The sequence below is a fragment of the Larus michahellis genome, chromosome 5, assembly GCF_964199755.1.
Source record: "Larus michahellis chromosome 5, bLarMic1.1, whole genome shotgun sequence".
Taxonomy (NCBI): Eukaryota; Metazoa; Chordata; class Aves; order Charadriiformes; family Laridae; genus Larus; species Larus michahellis.
Window position 1 is genome coordinate 60029161 of NC_133900.1, and position 21885 is coordinate 60051045.

The 21885-nt window shown below is 46.2% G+C and overlaps 1 protein-coding gene across 2 annotated transcripts in view; it reads right to left on the minus strand.

Annotated features, from left to right (window-relative positions):
- NSG1 (neuronal vesicle trafficking associated 1) overlaps nt 1-21594 on the minus strand; it is a 30830-nt gene extending 9236 nt beyond the window's left edge. The window contains exons 1-3 of one of the 2 annotated variants that reach the window (XM_074587592.1): nt 20921-21594; nt 20184-20334; nt 16491-16607 (exon numbers count right to left, since the gene is read on the minus strand). In XM_074587592.1, the coding sequence (XP_074443693.1) occupies nt 16491-16607; nt 20184-20312 (246 nt within the window). In that variant the 5' untranslated portion in view covers nt 20313-20334; nt 20921-21594. Of the gene's footprint in view, nt 1-16490; nt 16608-20183; nt 20338-20920 lie in introns of both variants that reach the window. The other variant, XM_074587593.1, reaches the window with a different exon arrangement.
- Nucleotides 21595-21885: the final 291 nt, after the last annotated feature.

Consider the following 21885-nt stretch of genomic DNA (forward strand, 5'->3'; position numbering starts at 1 on the left):
AGCGAACTTCACCGTGGGCAGACAACAGCCAGTGCTGAATTTCCTGGCTGAAACAAGGTTGGGGAGGATCGTGTACTGCTGAAGCCAAGGATTTTATAAAAATTTTCCATAGAAAAAAGCAAAAAAAGGAGGGCCAGAGAAGAGGCAGGGAGAACTGCAGATCAGAAAGTAATCTAGCAGAAGAAATGTAGGTATTAATGTAACAATGCCAATTGAAACGAGACATGCAGCAAAGGACTGTCCTGGTTCCGGTGGGGATAGGGTTAACTTTTCCTGGTATTCCATGCCATGTGAGCCACGCCCACCCTGAGCTGCCGGGGGAGGGGGCAGGAAGTTGCTGCTTAAAAGCGGGCTGGGGCGTCCCGGGTCCGGCCGGTCGGCGAGCGGCGGGGAGCGGCGGTTCCGTAATCGCGTTTGTATATTCCCCTATCCGTGTTGTTGTTGTTTGCCTGTTCCCTTTGCTGTTCTGTTAAACTGCCTTTGTCCCAACCCAAGAGTCTTGCCTTTTCTTACGATCCTTCCTGTGTTAGGAAGGCACGTGCGAGCGGCACGTGGTTCTTTGTTGCCATCTGAGGCTAAACCACGACAGTCCTTTTTGGCGCCCAACGTGGGGCTTCAAGGGTTGACATAACGACAGAATCCAACTAGAACGTGGAAAAAACGGTTTTGGTTTTTTTTTTTTTTTCTCTTGTATGCATTTATTTTATTAGGTAAGTAGTCACTGGTCATCATGTTGCTTGGTTTGTTCTCATGGCTGTGTTACATAAATTCCTATATGGCTTATGTACTCCCTGCGATGCTGTTTACCATGTCTGGAAGAGGGATGAGGATTATCATTCTGCTGTCCTGTGCGATATCTGTTTATGATATGATAACATCACTGTTCAGACGGTTATTTTGGGGTGTTTATGTGGTTTTGTTGTCCTGTCCGTACATTGGACACCGTCTCTCAGAATTTGTTAATAGTTTCCCCAGCCCTTTTGCCTCCCTTTTCTCCTTCGGGTCAGGTATGACAGCTTTTGAGAATCTTGAATATCCTTGGGATACTCAAACTAGTGTGTTCCTAGTGCTATGTCTCCTGAATACGTTCCAGGTCTTGTTTAGGGTTAAGCAACTATTTAAGACTACCACCCGGAGATCTGCTCCGAGGCTGGATAGTCAGGGGTGGCATGGCATGTGGGAGAGCATGGGCAGGTACCTAGAGAACTACTCGCCTCCAATGGTCTGGGACTTCACCCCTGAACAATTACAGGACCCTGATAAAGTGGTAGAATATCTGAAGGGAAAATGTTGTGGCTATTCTAGAGAGGCACAACTCACCGCGCTGTGCTGGGCCCTGGCTAGTATCTACCAGGCACTGCTCAGAATTATGCAGCACCCTCAAGGGGAAGAGATGGAAACCAGACCGGCGGCCCCTGCGGCTGCTGCAGCCCCTGCGGCGGCCCCTGCGGCGGCCCCTGCGGCTGCTGCAGCCCCTGCGGCTGCTGCAGCCCCTGCGGCGGCCCCTGCGGCTGCTGCAGCCCCTGCAGCGGCCCCTGCGCCTGCGGCGGCCCCTGCGACGGACACTGCGGCTACTGCAACCCCTGTGACAGACACTGCGGCTACTGCAACCCCCGTGGTAGCCACTGCCACTGAACCAGAGAACCAACCCGTGCCGGTATCAGTTGCCCCCATCCAGAAGAAGAAGTACACAAAGAAATCAGTTCGCTTAGTAAGAGATGATGATGAACCAGGGCCATCACGAGAGCAGGAGGAAGAGGCAGAACCAGAGATAATTACTCGATCCCTATCCTTGAGTGAGCTGCGGGATATGCGAAAAGATTTCAGCCGACTTTCAGGCGAGCACATTGTCACCTGGCTGCTCCGGTGCTGGGATAATGGGGCCAGTAGCCTGGAATTAGAGGGTAGGGAGGCCAGGCAGCTGGGATCCCTGTCTAGGGAAGGCGGCATTGACAAGGCGATTGGGAAAAAGACCCAAGCCCTCAGCCTCTGGAAACGACTCCTGTTAGGCGTGAGGGAGAGGTACCCCTTCAGTGAGGATGTTGTATGTCAGCCAAGCAAGTGGACTACCATGGAAAGAGGTATCCAGTACCTGAGAGAATTAGCCGTGCGGGAGATGATTTATTATGACTTGGACAATGCCGACTTACCCACAGACCCTGATGAGGTGCGATGCACAAGGCCCATGTGGCGGAAGTTTGTACGGAGCGCACCATCGTCATATGCCAACTCCCTGGCAGTAATGGAATGGAAAGGTGAAGAGGGACCAACGGTGGATGAGGTAGCTGGCCGGCTCCGGCGATATGAAGAAAGTCTCTCTTCCCCCCTTGTCTCAGCTGTGGAGAAACTATCGCGGAAGGTCCAGCAACTTGAAGAGAATATGTTCTACTCCCCACCTGCACGGGCCAGTATCTCAGCTATTAGAAGCAGGCATTTCCCCACTCAAGAGAGAGAGTACAGAGGGTACACACCACGAGGCACCCTGTGGTTCTACCTGCGGGACCACGGAGAGGACATGAGGAAGTGGGATGGACGACCTACTTCAATCCTGCGGACACGGGTACAGGAGTTGCAAGGAAGGACAACCACAAAAGGGGATCCCTCCAGGAAAAGTGCCGCCCCAGTTTCCAGTGGGCCGTTCCCCAGACAAAGCAGAAGGCCTGATCTTGCTTCTGATCCTCTTGAAGGAACTTCCAAGTCATTTATGCAAGAAGTGAGTAATGGATACTATGACGAGTATTAGGGGGGCCCTGCCTCCGGCCAGGTGGAGGAAAGGGACAACCGGGTTTATTGGACGGTGTGGATTCGATGGCCTGGCACATCAGACCCACAGGAGTATAAGGCTCTAGTGGACACGGGTGCGCAGTGTACTTTAATACCATCAAGCTATAGAGGGGCAGAAACCATTTGTATTTCTGGGGTGACAGGGGGATCCCAAGAGTTGACTGTACTGGAGGCAGAAGTGAGCCTAACTGGGAATGAGTGGCAAAAGCATCCCATTGTGACTGGCCCAGAGGCTCCATGCATCCTTGGTATAGATTACCTCAGGAGAGGGTATTTTAAGGACCCAAAAGGGTACCGCTGGGCCTTTGGCATAGCTGCTTTGGAGACAGAGGAAGTTAAACAGTTGTCTGCCTTGCCTGGTCTCTCGGAGGATTCTTCTGTTGTGGGGTTGTTGAGGGTCAAAGAACAACAGGTGCCGATTGCTACCACAACGGTGCATCGGCGGCAGTATCGCACTAACCGAGACTCTCTGATTCCCATCCATGAGCTGATTCGTCAACTAGAGGTTCAAGGAGTGATCAGCAAGACTCGCTCACCCTTTAACAGTCCCATATGGCCGGTGCGAAAATCTAATGGAGAGTGGAGGTTAACTGTAGACTATCGTGGTCTGAATGAAGTCACGCCACCGCTGAGTGCTGCCGTGCCGGACATGCTAGAACTCCAGTACGAACTGGAGTCCAAGGCAGCCAAGTGGTATGCCACGATTGATATAGCGAATGCATTCTTCTCAATCCCTTTGGCAGCAGAGTGCCGGCCACAGTTTGCTTTCACTTGGAGGGGCGTCCAATACACCTGGAATCGACTGCCCCAGGGGTGGAAACACAGCCCCACCATTTGCCATGGACTGATCCAGACTGCACTGGAACAGGGTGAAGCTCCAGAACATCTGCAGTACATTGATGACATCATTGTATGGGGAAACACAGCAGCAGAAGTTTTTGAGAAAGGGAGTAAAATAGTCCAAATCCTTCTGAATGCTGGTTTTGCTATAAAGCGAAGTAAGGTCAAGGGACCTGCGCAGGAGATCCAGTTTTTAGGAATAAAATGGCAAGATGGACGCCGTCAGATCCCAATGGATGTGATCAACAAAATAGCAGCTATGTCTCCACCAACTAGTAAAAAGGAAACACAGGCTTTCTTAGGTATTGTGGGTTTTTGGAGAATGCATATCCCAGATTACAGTCAAATTGTAAGCCCTCTGTATCAAGTAACCCGGAAGAAGAATGATTTTAAATGGGGTCCTGAGCAACGACAAGCTTTTGAACAAATCAAACAGGAAATAGTCCATGCAGTGGCCCTGGGGCCAGTCCGGGCAGGACAAGATGTTAAAAATGTGCTCTATACCGCAGCCGGGGAGAACGGCCCTACCTGGAGCCTCTGGCAGAAAGCACCAGGGGAGACTCGAGGTCGACCCCTAGGGTTTTGGAGTCGTGGATACAGAGGATCCGAAGCCCGCTACACTCCAACAGAAAAAGAGATATTGGCAGCATATGAAGGGGTTCGAGCTGCTTCGGAAGTAGTTGGTACAGAAGCACAGCTCCTCTTAGCACCTCGACTGCCGGTGCTGGGTTGGATGTTCAAAGAAAGGGTCCCCACCACACATCATGCAACCGATGCTACATGGAGTAAGTGGATTGCACTGATCACGCAGCGAACTCGAATGGGAAACCCCAGTCGCCCAGGAATTCTGGAAGTGATCATGGACTGGCCAGAAGGCAAGGATTTCGGAATGTCACCAGAGGAGGAGGTGACACGTGCAGAAGAGGCCCCACCATATAATAAACTGCCAGAAAATGAGAAGAAATATGCCCTGTTCACTGATGGGTCCTGCCGTATTGTGGGAAAGCATCGAAAGTGGAAGGCTGCTGTGTGGAGTCCTACACGACGGGTTGCAGAAGCCAGTGAAGGACAGGGTGAATCGAGCCAGTTTGCAGAGGTGAAGGCTATTCAGCTGGCTTTGGACATTGCTGAGCGAGAAAAATGGCCAGTACTTTATCTCTACACTGACTCATGGATGGTGGCAAATGCTCTGTGGGGGTGGTTACAGCAGTGGAAGCAGGGCAACTGGCAGCGCAGAGGCAAACCCATCTGGGCTGCTGAACTGTGGAAAGATATTGCTGCCCGGATAGAGAATCTGGTTGTGAAAGTACGCCATGTAGACGCCCATGTACCGAAGAATCGGGCCACGGAGGAACATCAGAACAACCAGCAGGTGGATCGGGCCGCCAGGATTGAAGTGGCTCAAGTGGATCTGGACTGGCAACGTAAGGGTGAACTATTCATAGCTCGGTGGGCCCATGACTCCTCAGGCCATCAAGGGAGAGATGCGACATATAGATGGGCTCGTGACCGAGGGGTGGACTTGACCATGGACACTATTGCACAGGTCATCCATGAATGTGAGACATGCGCTGCGATCAAACAAGCCAAGCGTTTGAAGCCTCTTTGGTATGGAGGGCGATGGCTGAAATACAAATATGGGGAGGCCTGGCAGATTGATTATATCACACTGCCACAAACCCGTCAAGGCAAGCGCTATGTGCTCACAATGGTGGAAGCAACCACTGGATGGCTGGAAACATACCCTGTGCCCCATGCCACTGCCCGGAACACTATCCTGGGCCTTGAAAAGCAAGTCCTGTGGCGACATGGTACCCCAGAGAGAATTGAGTCGGACAACGGGACTCATTTCCGAAACAGCCTCATAGACACCTGGGCCAAAGAGCATGGTATCGAGTGGGTGTATCACATCCCCTATCACGCACCAGCCTCTGGGAAGATAGAACGATACAATGGACTGTTAAAAACTACACTGAGAGCAATGGGTGGTGGGACTTTCAAACACTGGGATACTCATTTAGCAAAAGCTACCTGGCTAGTTAACACCAGGGGATCTAACAATCGGGCTGGCCCTGCCCAATCAAAACTTCCACGTACTGTAGAAGGGGATAAAGTCCCCGTAGTGCATATGAAGAATATGCTAGGGAAGACAGTCTGGGTTAGTCCTGCCTCAGGCAAAGGCAAACCCATCCGTGGGATTGCTTTTGCCCAAGGACCTGGGTGCACTTGGTGGGTGATGCGGCAGGATGGGGAAGTCCGATGTGTACCTCATGGGGATCTGATTTTGGGCGAGAATAGCCAATGAATCAGATTGTGTGCTGTTAATTGATAAGTAACACTGTCACTGTATGTCCTCATTGCTATAATTGATATCAGTTGTACTACAAGTAAGGCACAGGGATGATGGGATAAGAACTGATCTCAGCAGCTGGCGCCCAGCAGTTTCCTCAAGATCTACATCTTCAGCCCACGGACTGCGTGCGTGAGCCACACCAGGTGCACCAGTCACAAGCTCCGAAAAATACAGCATGCAACAGACCAGCACCACCCAGCATCTCACCTGCCCTGAGAGACTGTTCTAACAGATGGAGCCTAAAGCCGTGGATTAAAAGAACTCAACGGACACTTTGGAGGGATGACCCATAAACTAAGGGCATTATATGTGTGTATATATATATATATAACAGGGGAAAGTGGTGGCAATTCATTGGAACCTGCTGGGCATGGCATAGATGGTATGGAATAAGGGGTGGATAATGTCCTGGTTCCGGTGGGGATAGGGTTAACTTTTCCTGGTATTCCATGCCATGTGAGCCACGCCCACCCTGAGCTGCCGGGGGAGGGGGCAGGAAGTTGCTGCTTAAAAGCGGGCTGGGGCGTCCCGGGTCCGGCCGGTCGGCGAGCGGCGGGGAGCGGCGGTTCCGTAATCGCGTTTGTATATTCCCCTATCCGTGTTGTTGTTGTTTGCCTGTTCCCTTTGCTGTTCTGTTAAACTGCCTTTGTCCCAACCCAAGAGTCTTGCCTTTTCTTACGATCCTTCCTGTGTTAGGAAGGCACGTGCGAGCGGCACGTGGTTCTTTGTTGCCATCTGAGGCTAAACCACGACAAGGACCTTTCTGGTTAATAGCAACATCTTCATTTTGTCAGAACAGTCACTGGATTGCAAAAAAAAACCAAAAAATCACAGTCTTAATTACCCTCCAAAAATATCACACTGACATCAATTTTCAAATCCAATTAGTCTTCCCCCAAGTTTGTTACTCGTTTGCATACACAAAGGTTAACACGGATAGATCACTCTGTCTTGCCAACCTCCTACTTTCTGCTCACATGTCCCACGTCTCAGTATGTCCTCCATTAAGCCAAAGAGATAACACACATTTTCCTTCCTGGTCATTCTCTGTGGCCCAGATTAGTAATGAACATAATCTCCCCCCCTTTCCTGGCCAAGCCATGCCCTAGCCCAGCCCTTCTCATGTGTTTTTAATCAGACCTCTCCTTTTTTTCTTCTACTGTTGTTTGGGGCCCTTTCCCGTGTTTCCTCAGCCATCCCACTCACCACCCAACCATCTTCACGCACCCTGGTTTGGCCTAAACCTTGCATCCCATCTTCCAGTGTTTTCCCCTCCCCACAACTGTGACGAGTCTCATTCTCTATTCTCCTCCCAAAATTCTCCTTGCACTCCAGGCACCTTTCTCCCCTAAGCTTGCTGTTCCCACTTGGGCCTCCATGTCCCACCTCCCCAACCCCTTGCTGGTGTCTCTAAGTCCCACATACTGCCTGTGTCACACTGTACCCGTATGCGGATGCCCACGGTCCACCTGCCCCACCAGGCCAAGGAGCCCTAACCATGCCTGGGCACCAGCGCAGGTCTGCAGCCCTGTCTGCCCATGGGCACAAGGACTTCTTCCCCTACTGAGCTCCAGCTGCTGCTGGGCAGCATGAGAAGATGAGGAACCAGAAAGAAGGGAGCACTCCTCACCCAGCCCAGCAGCTCTACAATACACATGGCCTGGCCCAAGTTGCAGGTTTTGGGTCATTCACTTCCCACTGACTCAAAGCGTATGTTATCCTGTGCCTTTTGCTCTGACAGTCACTGCTCTTTCCCTTAGAGAAGAAACAGAAAACAGAGACTAGCAAGAGGGGACAGAAAAGATAAAATCCAAATGGGATTATTGCTGAGGCTCCCCATGCCCTACAAGATATATTCCACACTGCCTTCCAGAAAGGCTTCTCTCTCCAGGAGCACAAGTCTGTGCCACGGGACACGGAGACCAAGCAGAACAATTGCTATGGTACAGGTCAAATCAGCTCACGTTTGTCTCCTCCACAGACAGGCATAAACAGTTTAAAATGCTTTGAAAAAGATTCTCAAATTTCAAAGCATTTTAACCATATTCCCTGGACATCCTACTAGCAAGGAATAGTAGAATTACAACATTATTTCCCATTCATAACCATTCTGACATACAGATGAGGCCTCAGGAACACTCTGTAAAGCTAACAAGCTATTTTGTAGTTGAGGCCAAATATTTTACAATAGAAAAATATTTGTGTTTCCACAATCACTGCAGAATCACTCTCTCCAAGGCTCTGAAACTGTTTTGGAAAGTAATTATGTTTTGTGAAAGAGGTCAAAAACCCAGTGTTGTGTGGATTCGTGGAGCCTGGCAAGTTGCAGAGTCACAGCCTCGGGGCTGATTTGCTGAGATGTGGAACATTTACTTGTCTCATCGATGTACGTGGAGCTGGAAGTTCTCACTGCTTGTACAAGTCACGCCCAGCACAGTTCTTCCACTGACACACAGTAAGCCACTGGGAAGGGCTCTCAGGGCTCTTCATTCATAACTCTCATGGAATCTTCCTCTCTCACTTACTATATTTCCTAATGTTACTAATTTTGGTATTAACATGTAAAATTTTTCTCATTATATCCAATAATTTGCAACCATACTCCATTTGCAAATCCCTAATCAAGTAAGCTTGTCTCCTTCCTTTCAGAAGAGATGCTCCCTTCCCTTACCATCCTTCAGGATACCAGTAACTTCTATTTACATAAAGGACGGTTGCACATTCAAACATCACAGGTGGAAAGAAATACATCGCTGGATTCCAAGGTGATACCAATCACCTGTTAATCCAATCCACTTCTCCCTTATAAATGGAAAATCCTTCACTTTCTTCTAATAACCATTTTCTTCACTCTCATAATCACCTACCACCAACGGTCCACGGCTGTCAGATCACTTCTAACCTGAGACAGTCAGCTTCCCTCCCCTGCCAGTAACGCAGTGCGACCCTACCTCTCTGCTTCACCTTAGAGCCCTCTCCTCCCAGAGGCCTTTCAGAAATAAAAGCATGGGGAGAGGGAAGGCGACAAGCTGCTCTTTAGACCACAAGTGCTACCAATGCTGTCATTTTATTGCTTTCTTCCAGAGCAACTTTGCATACTCACTACAAACCAAAGGAAAGTTATTCTCTTCTTCCTACCAAGGCACTAGCAGCAACTTGCCCTCTTCCTCTCTTGAAGGTAGGAGAGGATACAATTCATGCGCAAGCACCGCTCCCTCTCTTCTAGAGGGAAATCTTGAATTTCTTCTCCTTGTGGGTAGCCAGCTGGCTGAGTGCAGGACCCCACACAGTGGGAGCAGAAGTCTTTTGAATTACTATGATCACTCACTGCCACGTACATCCTGCAGAACTCCAAGGTGCCTGTCACACCACACCAGTGATGGGCTTTTAAAATACTTTTTATGAAACAACTACAAGATAGCACAAACAACCGTTTCTTTTAACTAGGACCTCAAAGTGTAGTTTTGTTTTCATATTGAGAGTGTCCTTTAAAGTTGGTTTTAAGGGGATCTGGCAGCAAAACTAAGTGAAAAGAAAAGATGACAAGATATTATGTATGTTGCAGATTTTTTAATAGATTGTAAGTGAAGAGCAGAAGGACAATGTCTAGCCAGAAGCCATTACAGTAATCGAAATGAGAGATGACTAATGAATGAACTAAGTGTACCCACAGCAAAAAAAAACTGTCTTCAGTCTCTGTAAGCATTTAGCCGAACAAACGAGAAACTCACCAGATCTGACAGCTACACCAACGTGCAAACAGCTCGTGATAAGGCTTTACCATCAAGATCTGCTAGATCTTCCCAGTCAGTCCACCCTACTTTGCTACACCTGCAAAACACTGAAAGCTCTATTTTCTCAGCCCAGCTACTGCATTCTCCTCCTTCCTCACTTTGCTAACATTTATTGTGCTCCCTTTTTAATCAAGCCAGAGTATTATGGCAAAATTCATTAATTGCACCAACTGTGCCAGGTTGTCTTCACACCCTTTCCCGGCTCCTGTCCCTTTCTGAACAAATTACAAGCCATGTTTCAAGGCATGCACAAGTCTGCCCCTTTTGCTCCTCTTAGCTTTATCTCCTTCCATTTTGCCTGTATCCTGCTGTCCCGCTACAGCCTGTGTGCCACCTGTTTTCCCTCTGTTTTCACCTCCACTCTTCTCGTCATGCCTTCTCCTCTTCCCTGAAATTCTTTCATTAACCTACTCTTACTGTGCTGCTTTGCACCTGCTTTGCTTCGTGCTTTTCCTTCCATCATGCACCTTTCAGCATACAGTCCCACCTAGGAGCGTTCCTATAATCACGAGAAGTGAAACTAAAGTGGAACTAACAAGACATGCAGTAATTTTCACTGCTCAATCACTAGCACTTGGTCACATCTCATCTCTGCTCTACACCTATGCATTATCTATTTCAATTGCAGACTCCTGGGAACACAGCTTTCATTTCTGATTTGTCTCTGAAGTGCTAGGCACAGACCTGGTGCTAGCACCAAACAAAAAGAGTGAAGACATACATTAATAGAGCAACTTCCGTATGAAAAGATTTATAACCAATCTATGCTTTGCGCACCAGCGAAATGCAAAACCCTCTGGGATGAAATACAGCAACTCTGTACAACCATTTAGGACAGGAAATTGAGATTATTGCTACCCAATTTAAACTACAAGAGAATTTTAGGCAGGCAGACTGTAATTACAATAGATTGCGTCTGGCTATATCTCACAGACTAAAATTCGTAAAACACCACATTGACTTCCCTGCAAATGGCCATGACCTCCATTTCACCCCTCTCCACGAAAATTTCACGTCTCCAGCTGCACAATGCCCTCTACCAGCGTGTTAGAGAACACTGAAATCAGCTTTCCACTTGCCCTAACATTCCTGCTTTTCCAAAACTATATTCTTGTTTGCTATTACCTGGGCCTGTCCCTAGAACTATACATGAAAACATGTCCGAAACAATGCACTTAAGGGTTAAGAAGTTATCAGTTTGAAGTAAAAGGCAACATGAAAGAAAAAAAGGAACAGTCACATCTATACATGCAACATTTGACTCGTATTCATTTACAATTAATACAAATCATACGGAACAACCCAAGTTATATAGAACAACCTGGCACAATTTCCCATACTTGCTACAGGAATATACATACACATAGAATATGCCCAATGACTCAAAGGACAACCAGGTGCCTCATGTCAGAAGAGTATTTCTAACACCACATGTCATGTTTAGCTGTATGACTGGTATCTATGTATTAAACTCCTTCACCAGAACATTGCCATCAAACATTTGTGCTCAAAGAGGATGATAGTTTTGGGGTAGACTGTACAGAAAAAGCAGGAGAAATCAAAAGACTGTCCTTCTCAAACAGAGATGTCGAAGAGGAAGAGAGGCCTGGACGCTTACCTGGAGATGACTGGGAGTAGCAGCAAAAAAAGCAGATTCATGAAAGACAGTAACTGAAAAGAAGCTACAGACCCAGTGCTTATTAACAGTGACAGTGCAAGACAACAGAACCAGCCTGCAAGGGAGTCAATTAGTGAAACCTGAGGGAGATACCTATAGACAAAAACAGGTTAACAAGGCAGTGGCCTTGAGCACCTAGCGCTGTGGCTTAACAGAGTTGTTCATGACAGTGTTCCCATCATTTTCCATCATATGGCACCATCTATTAGTTTCTTAACTACCGAGATCTGAGGAAGCAGTTCAAGAAACCCTGTGGCCTGGAGATAAGAACCTTGTTACCTTCCCATATAAACCCAGAAGACGTTACTGAGGCCAGAAGAAAGGATGGAAAACGCTACTACAGAAGAGGAAAAAGTCTCTGTGTTAAGTGTTGTATCTGGAGAGATCCAAAACATCTTCTGTGTCACCAGAGTCATTGGTTCTGCTTCAAGAAAAGGATTTGTAATGGATACAATGGCAGAGGACACCTGACTTAGAGCAGCGGAGCTGCTGTTAGGCATCCACTTTACTTACATCTTCCATCTCTGACTTTAAAAACTTCCTTTTAGCCAAGAATTTAGCAGGAGGATCATCAATGTCGTATCAGAGAATTATTAAACATTTAAAAAAATGGAAAAATGTCAGTTGCCATGCAGTGCTTTACTTACATCAATTGTTTTAAAATAGCAGTTACACTGGAAGAAGAATCTCCTTTATTTTTCTTGCTTGAAGTAGCAACAGAAAAATTCAAAACCTGCCAAATGCTTATACTTGTGTGCAACTTTAATCCTGTGAGTAGTCCTACTGAAGAAAACAGAACTACTCATGGCAGTAAGTACCTGTCACTCTTCCAGCACTAAGTGACAGACACAGAATATACTTAAGGAAGTGATATCCCATACAGGAATCAGCTGACACCTCATGAACCTCAGAAACTTTTTAAGTGGGAAGAAAGAGCTACTCAACACACAGAATAATCACACAGAAACAGAGAGAAAAGTATTTTCCTTGTCTGATTATTTTTGCTGCAATCATCATCATTGGTATTACTAAGAACAGGTAAAAAAGTCTTGAGGCAGAAACATGTTTTAAAGGATGCCCCTTTAAAGAGATCAAAAAAGGAATATTTAAATATGTATTGCATGTTTTTGCAGTCTTAAAATGACCAGGTAGAACTGCGAGAACTGATTTTGAAAGGAAGTCTCGATTCCTCTTCCATAACCTCATGCAGACATTTCAACAACTACTTGCTACTTGATAGTACGTGGCTTGCACCATATGGTCTTACCACAGAAATAAGCTTGAGGCTTTGGCTCCGCAGTTAGATGTATGTAGAGATGTCAAGGGTAAAGGCTGAAGAACTGAATTGCCTTTGAATAGAACCAAATTGTTGAAGGCATACCACAGCTTGGGTTTATTTAAAGGCTTGAAATTTATCGGGAAACATAAGTGTTTGCTTTCAAAATACTTCTGAATGTTCTTTATTCAGGCTTCCCCAAAGACAGAAAAACATCTCGCGCTTCGATACAACAGACATTTTTGTGTTTATGCACAACTGTCAATTGTAGACCAATTCAATGGGTGCCAGAACAGACATCCTACTGCAAAATCCAATTGGAGTTCGTAAAAACGCTGCTCTGTCAAGGGGGAGGCAAAGGTTTGGCTTTGGTAACTGATACCATCAATTTTCTCCTGCAATAGCTTCCTCCTATGTCCTGATTCATAAGACTCCTTCGAAATGACATTTCCAGCCTTGTTACATTATTCTGTACAGTGAATAATTTATAGGAGAAAAAAAAATCTGCCTCGTTCAAAGTTGCTTTCCAGATGTGAAGGACCAACTCCCCACACAAGCCTACATTGTTCAAAGAACAAAAGCAAGACTTCTATTTCTCAATGAAAAATAATCTTCACTCAAAAATCATATCTTCCTTGGTGCGGTTAGTGCCATAAAACTAAATTAAGACAACACGGTTCTCAGGATCAGGAAGTCTTCACATTCTTCTGACAGATCCTGATTTGAATTCAGAATGTGGCTTCATACAGGAAAATTATACTTGCAGTTTTCTTTGTAAACATTCCCCGCTCTGTTGTAATAACTGTGGTAATGTGGATCGAATGCAGAAAATACATTTTATAATTTCTTATTCACCCAGCTGCTAAAACACCAAATGATCTACATGACATACACACATGCTGGAGTTGCTTCATTTGTTATAATGTGTAATTTCTCAAAAACAGCTTTAGATGATCTGCATTGCTGAATCCCAAAAATGCAATCTGCTTTGTCCTTATTTAAGAAGTACATCTTAGAATACACATGTGAATTATTTGTAAATATGACTGACTGACTTCTTTTATTTTTAGCACAACATTTGGGCTGTGTCTTGTGAGAAGTTTATGCATCAGTGATGTACAATATTAAAGTCATTAAAACAGCATCTGAAGCTTTTTTCATGAACACAAGCCAAAGTCAATATCCCACCAGTTAAATAATGCATTTCATAATTATAGCAAATATTTAATTTTCAAACAAATATCCTTTTGCTCTCTCAGAATCAACAGCAGCAGTTAACATGATGGTTCACAATTAATAAGGACCCAGGAGAAAACCTCACACAATCAGTACTTTTCATCTACATATTTATGAAATTTCATCAATTATTCATGTAATATTTACTACTGGGAGTGGTGAATATGACTATCATCCCTGACGGAGAACCAGTCAGTTCTCTTTAAAATGTTGCAAGCAGCATAATTCAATGTAAAACTGTTAGATAGAGATTAAGGGACATTTTTAGGATCTGAACGTTCTGCGTGAAACTATTGTTTTCAATTAACTGAACCACAATTTTCCTAATTGATCAACTCCCACACTCTTCTTTTAAAGCCTAGACTTACAGCCACAGTGTGAATCACCCTGCAATTCCCAAGAGATACCAAATCTTACCGAAACCTCTCTCTGATGCAGTAGTTACCTAGCAGCAAAACCTAGCAACCCCGTAGTATGAGATTAATCCCAGAGTGATCATCATAAAGTAGTATCTAAAAGACATTTTATTTAAGTATGCCATCCAAAGGTATATAAAACGCAATGCAGAAATGCTCAGGCTTCTAACTGTTCAGTTATACAAATTAGAAAAGATGACCCAACAGCACAACAAGCTATTTATTTGTTGTTCAGCGAGCTCTCATTTGCTCAGCTCTCCCAACAAAGACAGAAAGAACCCAGATCTACAAAGGGATGTGCAAAACATTTAGATGCAACTGAGATATTCAAAACCCATCCTTACTACAATTTGAGCGATGAAATCCCTTAGTCCCTACACTTAGTGGATACGTGCAAAATTCCTCAGGCATAGGTTCTGCTCAGTTGCTTGGAACCAAAGTCCTAACAGGGTACCCAGACTAAACACTGTCTCCTCTTTCTCTTCTACAATGTAGCAAGCATTTTCAGATCACCTTAGTGTGACCAGGACATGCACAAAAGACAGCCAGACAGAAGTCCTCCTTGTTCTGAGCTGTCCATCTGCATCTTACCCAACAATAGAGTGTGCACAACCCTCACCTGAGAGGATGGGGATTACTCCCAATGACTGGTACTATGGTGCCAGGAGGAGAAAGAGAACCTTTGTCAGAATGTAGCATTTTCCCTGAGGGATGGGATGCCCTTGCTCCAAATCCAGGAATAGAAAAACTGGAACTAGGTTTATTACCGCCTTAGTAAATCCCTGCCACACCCCATAACATCTCTTATTAGCTACATGGGGTGGTTCCCCCCACATCTTACTGGGAACCTACATGCTTCACTGTATGGCTGAAGACTCCACCGTTTGTCCTGGCAATACCCTGCAAAGTTCTTTTGCAAGTGTAGCCTAAAGCATCTAACCCCTCCTTGACACTTCACTGTTTGTTGAGCATGCTCCAATTCCACAGAGAGCTGCAGATACACTTGGGAGGTAGGCTTGGGCCTGGGCAGCTTTTAGAATCACCGGTCAGGCACAGCTCCTGTGTTTTATTCTTCAAATTACAGAACTAGAATCTTTGGGTGTGCCCTAAAACTTCTATCATGCAAACAGAGGTCAGAAGTGCGCAATATAAAGAGAATATACTTCTTTATTGAAACTCTGTATTTTTCCCTCCTACTAAACATTAGGCTTTGCAAATGTATTTGTACTTGTGTACTGAGCAGTGTGGTTACCTACGGTTTAAAAACGCTTTGGCACCTTTAGGTAAGATGCCAAATTAACAGCACTGAAAAGCTGCAGTCTTCCTTTGTTAAGGGAAAAGGTAGGAAAGCATGAGCTGAAGTGACAACTTTCCTGCTTTGTTTTACTTACACAGAATGAGAAAACCTACCCTCCAGTGACATGGATGGGGGAAAGGTAATTCAATCCTTGCACCAGTTAAGCTCTCAGCTTTCCTTGTGGACCACTAAAGGGAGTAATAGGGGTGTGGACACTAAAGAGTAAATCTGAGTCAGATTCTTGCTGAACTGCCATCTGCCAGTAACAGTCGTCACCAAGCTGTAAGATACAATTGGACCTGGAAAACTGATAGCAAAGAGCTCTGGTATACATCCCTGAGCTGCCAAGTCATACGTTTGACTATAAAAAAAAAATACATAATGGACTATGACAGTGCTTTTAAGAGAATGGTTTGGCCACAGTGAAAAATGACAAGCCAAAAAGAAAACATATACTCCTGTGGTTCCTGTCCTTCAACACTAACAGGAGCTTTATCCGTGCCACGAGAACTACCTGCGTGCAGCCCACATACAACCTGGCCAGCCACATTCTGAAACCCACACGCTGACAGAAGTGCCTCTGAATTCATCTGCCACTGAGGGATTACAAGCAATAATGCTGCAAGATGTGCTTTTGCTTCTAATTGATAAATACTGACCTATTATAACATCGAGTTTATTTTTCTCATGGCCAGCTATACCCCCACAACAGCCACTCTGTTAGTTACAGCCAGTTTTGACTACCATCAGCAATTGATTTTAAGCACTTCTGTGAGTACCACCGAGTCATTAACACCTTCAGATAGCACTGCTTACCTTAAATCTTTCTGAAACCCCTTCAGTGATGCTGATCGTGAATTCAGCTATTTTAGGAGTACGGAACTTTCCCTTCTTGCGATCCGGTTCATATTCTGTTTTCGTTTTGACCACAACCTGTTAAAAAAAAAATAAATAATCAAAAAGCTGTCAGCTGAAACTGGCCACAGGAATCTTATTTATTCATTAACTCTTTTTTTACCTGCTTACAAGTACATCTAGCACAATGGTTTTTCTACCCCCACTTTATGCAATTCTTCTTAGGAAGCTCTAAGCTGTTAGTTATTTTTCCTACCACAGCAATCATCAACTAAATTATCTCTCAAAGTGGTTCTGATAGACCTACAGAAGGCTTGTTATGCAACAACTTCACAAACGATCAATTTTTTCAGCTGTGGTGGTAATGCACTGCTATACTAGGCAAGCACCTAACTTAGTTCAAATCCAAGTCATGAAGCTTCCCGCTTTGTATAATTTGAAAATAACCACCTCCATTTGCTTCAGGAGATCTCATTATTGGGATTTCAAACTGGAGACCAATAGGATGAGATGAGTATTGAAGAGTGCCCACAGAAATGTTGCAGATGATGATACTGCCAGTAGCCATGTTCTTTGATGGCAAGATTTTGAGTTTAAAAAAAGTGAAATGACCCATCTAGTTGCTATTCACTATGTGACAGACTATAGCTCTTGGCACTCTTTATTTTTAACATCTAACTTTTGAATTATCAGCTGCAAGCAGCAAGATGCACACAAACCCTTGTGTTAATGAGGTTTCTTTAAACACCCAGGGCTCTTTAGCTTCAGTTTATTCCTTGCTATGAGCTATTGCCCCAAGCTACGCAATTTAGCACCTTACCTGTATTCCTAAAATATTCATTACGTCAGTCATCTCTTTAGTGCTCTCCTAGGCATTCTAACTGTACAAAATTTTCACAAACCTAACCTATTTGCCTCATTTTTGCCTTCTACAATTTTTCAGGATCTTTTTCATCTACAATTTTTCAGGATCTTTTTCATCTACAATTTTTCAGGATCTTTTTCAAAGTATCACTTCTTCAGGTAGGCTGCAGTTTATCATACCAACAGTGCTAGTAAGATTTGCTCGACTTTCTCTGTTGTTACAAAGAATAAATATCTAGATGCTTTTAGATTTTCAGAACCAGATTCTATCTTTAGAGCAGCCCCTGGTATCAATAGCAACTACATTATTCTGAAAATAAGACTGTGACACTCACAGGTAGCCAGGTACTCAAATTAAAGCTTTGGGTTCCCCTCTCCTCACTTCCCTGAAACGGTACCTAGAATGTGTAACTGTACCTAGACTCAGTACCATAAAGCTTATTAGACACTTTTACAGCATTATACACATACGCGCAGGACATAGCTAGTTTCTAAACCTATTTCAGCTAAAATTAATAGGATAACAATTTTAACTGTGTAACTTCATGATTGTTCAACAGCACCACAGAAGTAAAACATCTGAAGATTTCTGGAATGTTTTTTAACATTTTACTTCCCTTCCTCCCCCCATTTACTTTGCATAATCTCAGGCAACTCAAATCAGATTCAGCTGACACTGAACATACAGTTCTACCTGCTTGGTTATGTAATGTCGTCTTTTGTTTAACATACCTAAATATGAATTTAAATCAGTTCATTCCTTTAATTTAGAATCTGTCAAAATCATCAAACTCTTAGCGCTGTAGGCACTACTGTTCAAGAAGTTATGCTTCACTGCCACACTGGAATGCTGTAAGCATAGATATATGAAGTATGTGCTCCTATTCATTATACATGAGTGTCTTCATACTTCAGAATTTGATGTGTGTGTCAATCTTGACTTAATACTGTTTCTTTTTTTCACATCAGTCACTCTACTACTGCCTTGGAGCCTGTAGCAATCAGTAAAGACACACTGACATGACTAACCAGACAGAGGGAAGCAAGTAGGACCAATAAATACACGTTTTTATTTTTCCCCCCTCTATGTTCGCAAAAGGAAAGGAAAGGAAAGGAAAGCTAAAACACAAACAGACAGTGGAAAGTGCAGAAAAGCCAATCAAGTATTCCTTTATTTAAGCTTCTATCCCAGTTGTACAGTTGCTTTTGTTAGAGGCAAACATCATGAAGGTGGGAGGAGTTCCGCCCCATTCTAGCAGGAGCAATCAGGCTGGCAGAGAACCTCCTGGGTTCACTAGAGCTCCGCTCAGGTTAAAGCTATTACCATACAGGTCCCTACTTCAGACTTCTGCTTAGCAGTGCAGTAACGCAACAAATTCCTTTGGATGTTGGTCCTTGGTAATCGGTTATATCCAGTCACTAGTTGGCAGGCGTATCAGACGCTGTAAGACCTAACTTGTTTTAAAGCCTTAGGGTGCAATTTTGACCTCAGTTACAAGATTTACACCTATGTAACCAAGGGCAGAAAATAGACCCTCAGGCTCTCTAACAGCTGTTACGACTTACTGCATTTATGCCTGCCAACTGGTCACCACACACAACACAAAATGATGCTGATAGCAATTAAAATGGAGGTCACAAATTTATCTGTATTGCCTACAAGCAACATCCTACCAAGGCAAATTTCACAAGCTAAAATTCTTTACCCCAAGATAAGATCATATGATTTTTTTTGAGCTATGAGGAACGTACAGTTATCAGTTTATCTACAAGCAGAATTGAGCTCATGAAGGACACAATGCTGAAAATAAAAATCAGCATGAAGATATTACTGATGATTTTCCAGTTAAATTTTGCATTTTTCATAAACTGCAAAGCTTTTTTGCCAGATGCATTTGTGAGAAATGTGCAAGTAAGTATCCTTCTAAAATAGGATACTGAAAAACAGAATACTGAAATATCTTTAAAAGTATCCTACTACTGTATGCCTTACCTGTAGTAACACTTAACCAAATTCTTTATTGTGAGCAGAATAAACATACTTACAGACTATCACATCCCCTTCCTACATACTTAAGATTAAATCCTTAGTAATCAAGACATGTAATGATGAATCCAGGACGCACATTTCCCTTCCAACCTGTAAGCACCATGTTGGACTGCTCCCTTCGAGTTACGGAGCATCTGAATCACCTATTTGGAGGGTTCTGAACCAAATACGTTGACAAGGAGAAAACTCGGTGGCCTGTTCTCATCTTGTTATTTCAGGTTGTCTGGGGCTAGCATTTATTTCCTACTGAAGCACAGAAGGAACATGGAAGTTCTTTTTCTCTGTGGCCAGTCTGCATGCTTACATCTTGCGGAGACATAAAGCAGTGCTTTATCCCCTCATCAGGGGGGGCTTTTTCTGGACAGAGAAAATTCACGTCGTTCACAGAGAACACACAGTACCTTCCAGATACAAAAAAGAAAGATACAGAATATGAAGGGCTACGACAATACTGCATAGAGAAGGTTGCATTTGTATTTTTATATATTTCATACAGCAGCAATGAAATCTGTATATGCTTATTCCTAACATTTCCCACTGCTTTTTAATGCAAATCACTACTACTAGATTTTCATCAGCTTAACCGTTACGGTTTTTTTACCCAGAGGGAACTAGCATGGCTTAAAACACTCTGTATTTCTTGACATTTCTAAGCTGCTCGTTACATGTAACCTATTCTTTTGTTGTTTGCCAGAGATTTGGGTGTGATTCTCCAGGGTGGAAACTAAAGCCTACTGTACCTTATCAGGAGGTGGGAACTGGAGCTGATTGACATCCAGGGGTGTGATCAGGGGGATGGTGTCAAATCCATCCTCCAAAAGGGGCTGCTTTGTGCTCTTCTCGCTGAAATTATTCCCCAGTTTCACCATTCTTCCAGGATAGAGGGATTTTCTGCTGGCGCACACAGGCACGCACACAACAGAAACGCAAAACGTCAGAAACTCGGGATGCGCCAGACCTCTCCCCAGCCCCCGGGGAACCCCAAATATCTTACGGAAAAAGAAAATTACGCATTGGTCTCTGTGACTCAGTTGCGTTTTGGGAAGTAAAAGCCACTGCTTTTATTGTCCAAGTTAAAAAAAAAAAAAAAAAAAAAGGCACATCAAAAACCCAAAGACAACCCAAAAATCCCCGCCACCTTAGCCTGATCCGAGCGACGCCTCCCCTTCACGGCCCCGGTGCGGCATCGCCCCTCAGCCCGCGGGCTCGGGCGGGCTCCGGTACCGGCCCCCGCCCCGGCCCCGCCGCCGCATCTCCCCGCCCGCCCGCCCAGCCCCGGCTCCCTCCAGTGCCTGCCCCCGGCAGCGGGGCCGTGCCCGACGGGATCCCCGCGCCCCCCTCCCGCCGCACCCCGCCATGGCGCTTCCCCGGCCTCCCCTCACAGGGGACAACGGCCCCCCCGGGCGGGCGGGCGGCGCCCCCGCCGTTCACCGCCCCGGCTCCCGGCGCGGTGCGAGGCGACGGCCCCGCCACTCACCGCCGCGGCTCCCGGCCCTTCCTCGGGGGGCGGCGAGGCGTCGTTCCGCCGCGGCCCGCGCAGCAATGGCGGAGTGGGGTGGGAGGGGGCGAGGCGGCGTCTCTCCCTCCGCGGGGCGACTCGGGGCGGCCGCAGCGCCTGGGCCCTGAGGCAGCCGCCGCTTGGCTGAGGGCAGCTCTAGAGCAGCAGCGGCAGCACAAAGGGGATGAGGCGGGCGGCTCCCCCCAGCCGGCGACTGGCGCAGCGGCAGCAGGTGGAGGAGGAGGAGGAGGCGGCTGGGGGGACGGGACGGGACGCGCCGCCCTCCGCGCCCCTCCCCTGACGGAGCCGTACGGTACGGTGCGGTACGGGGGCTACCGGCTGCTGGGGCGGGCTGATGCCCTGCTCCTCACGGCAGCCCTCTTGCCCCTGAGGTGGGGGTCTCCTGGCCCGGCCGCCCCGCCCCAGCGGAGCCCCGGCGGGGATCAGCCCTTGCCTCGAGCGGGGAAACGGCGCTACGTGAGGGGGCTCGGCCTCGCCTTCCCCGCCGGCGGGCCGTGAGGCGGCGAGAGAGCCTGGGGGGGAGGTTGTCGCCGGTCGGTTGGCTTCGTCCTTCGCCCGTCTCCTTTTTTTTGCCCCCTCCAGCCGTTCCTGCAGGGAAAGGGCGGTGAAGCCGAGTCTCCTCTCTGCAAAGCGGGGCGGGGGGGGGAGGGAAACAGGAATATTGGAGCCGGTGCTCGCGTCACTTCAAGGTAAATGCGTATTGCAGGACTTTGCAGCCCCAGGGAGAGAGAACGTCTTACGGTCTTGTCTGTCTTAAATAAAAAAAAAAAATAAAAAAAGAGATTCATATTCCCTGTGCTGTCTCCTACAGCCCGAGGCCACCAGCATGCCCCTGTGGCGGCCTGGCAGGCGCCCGCCTTCCAGCGTGTGGAGGGCAGGACCACGGTGGGGGACGCAACAGGTGAGGCCATGGCAGGCGGCTC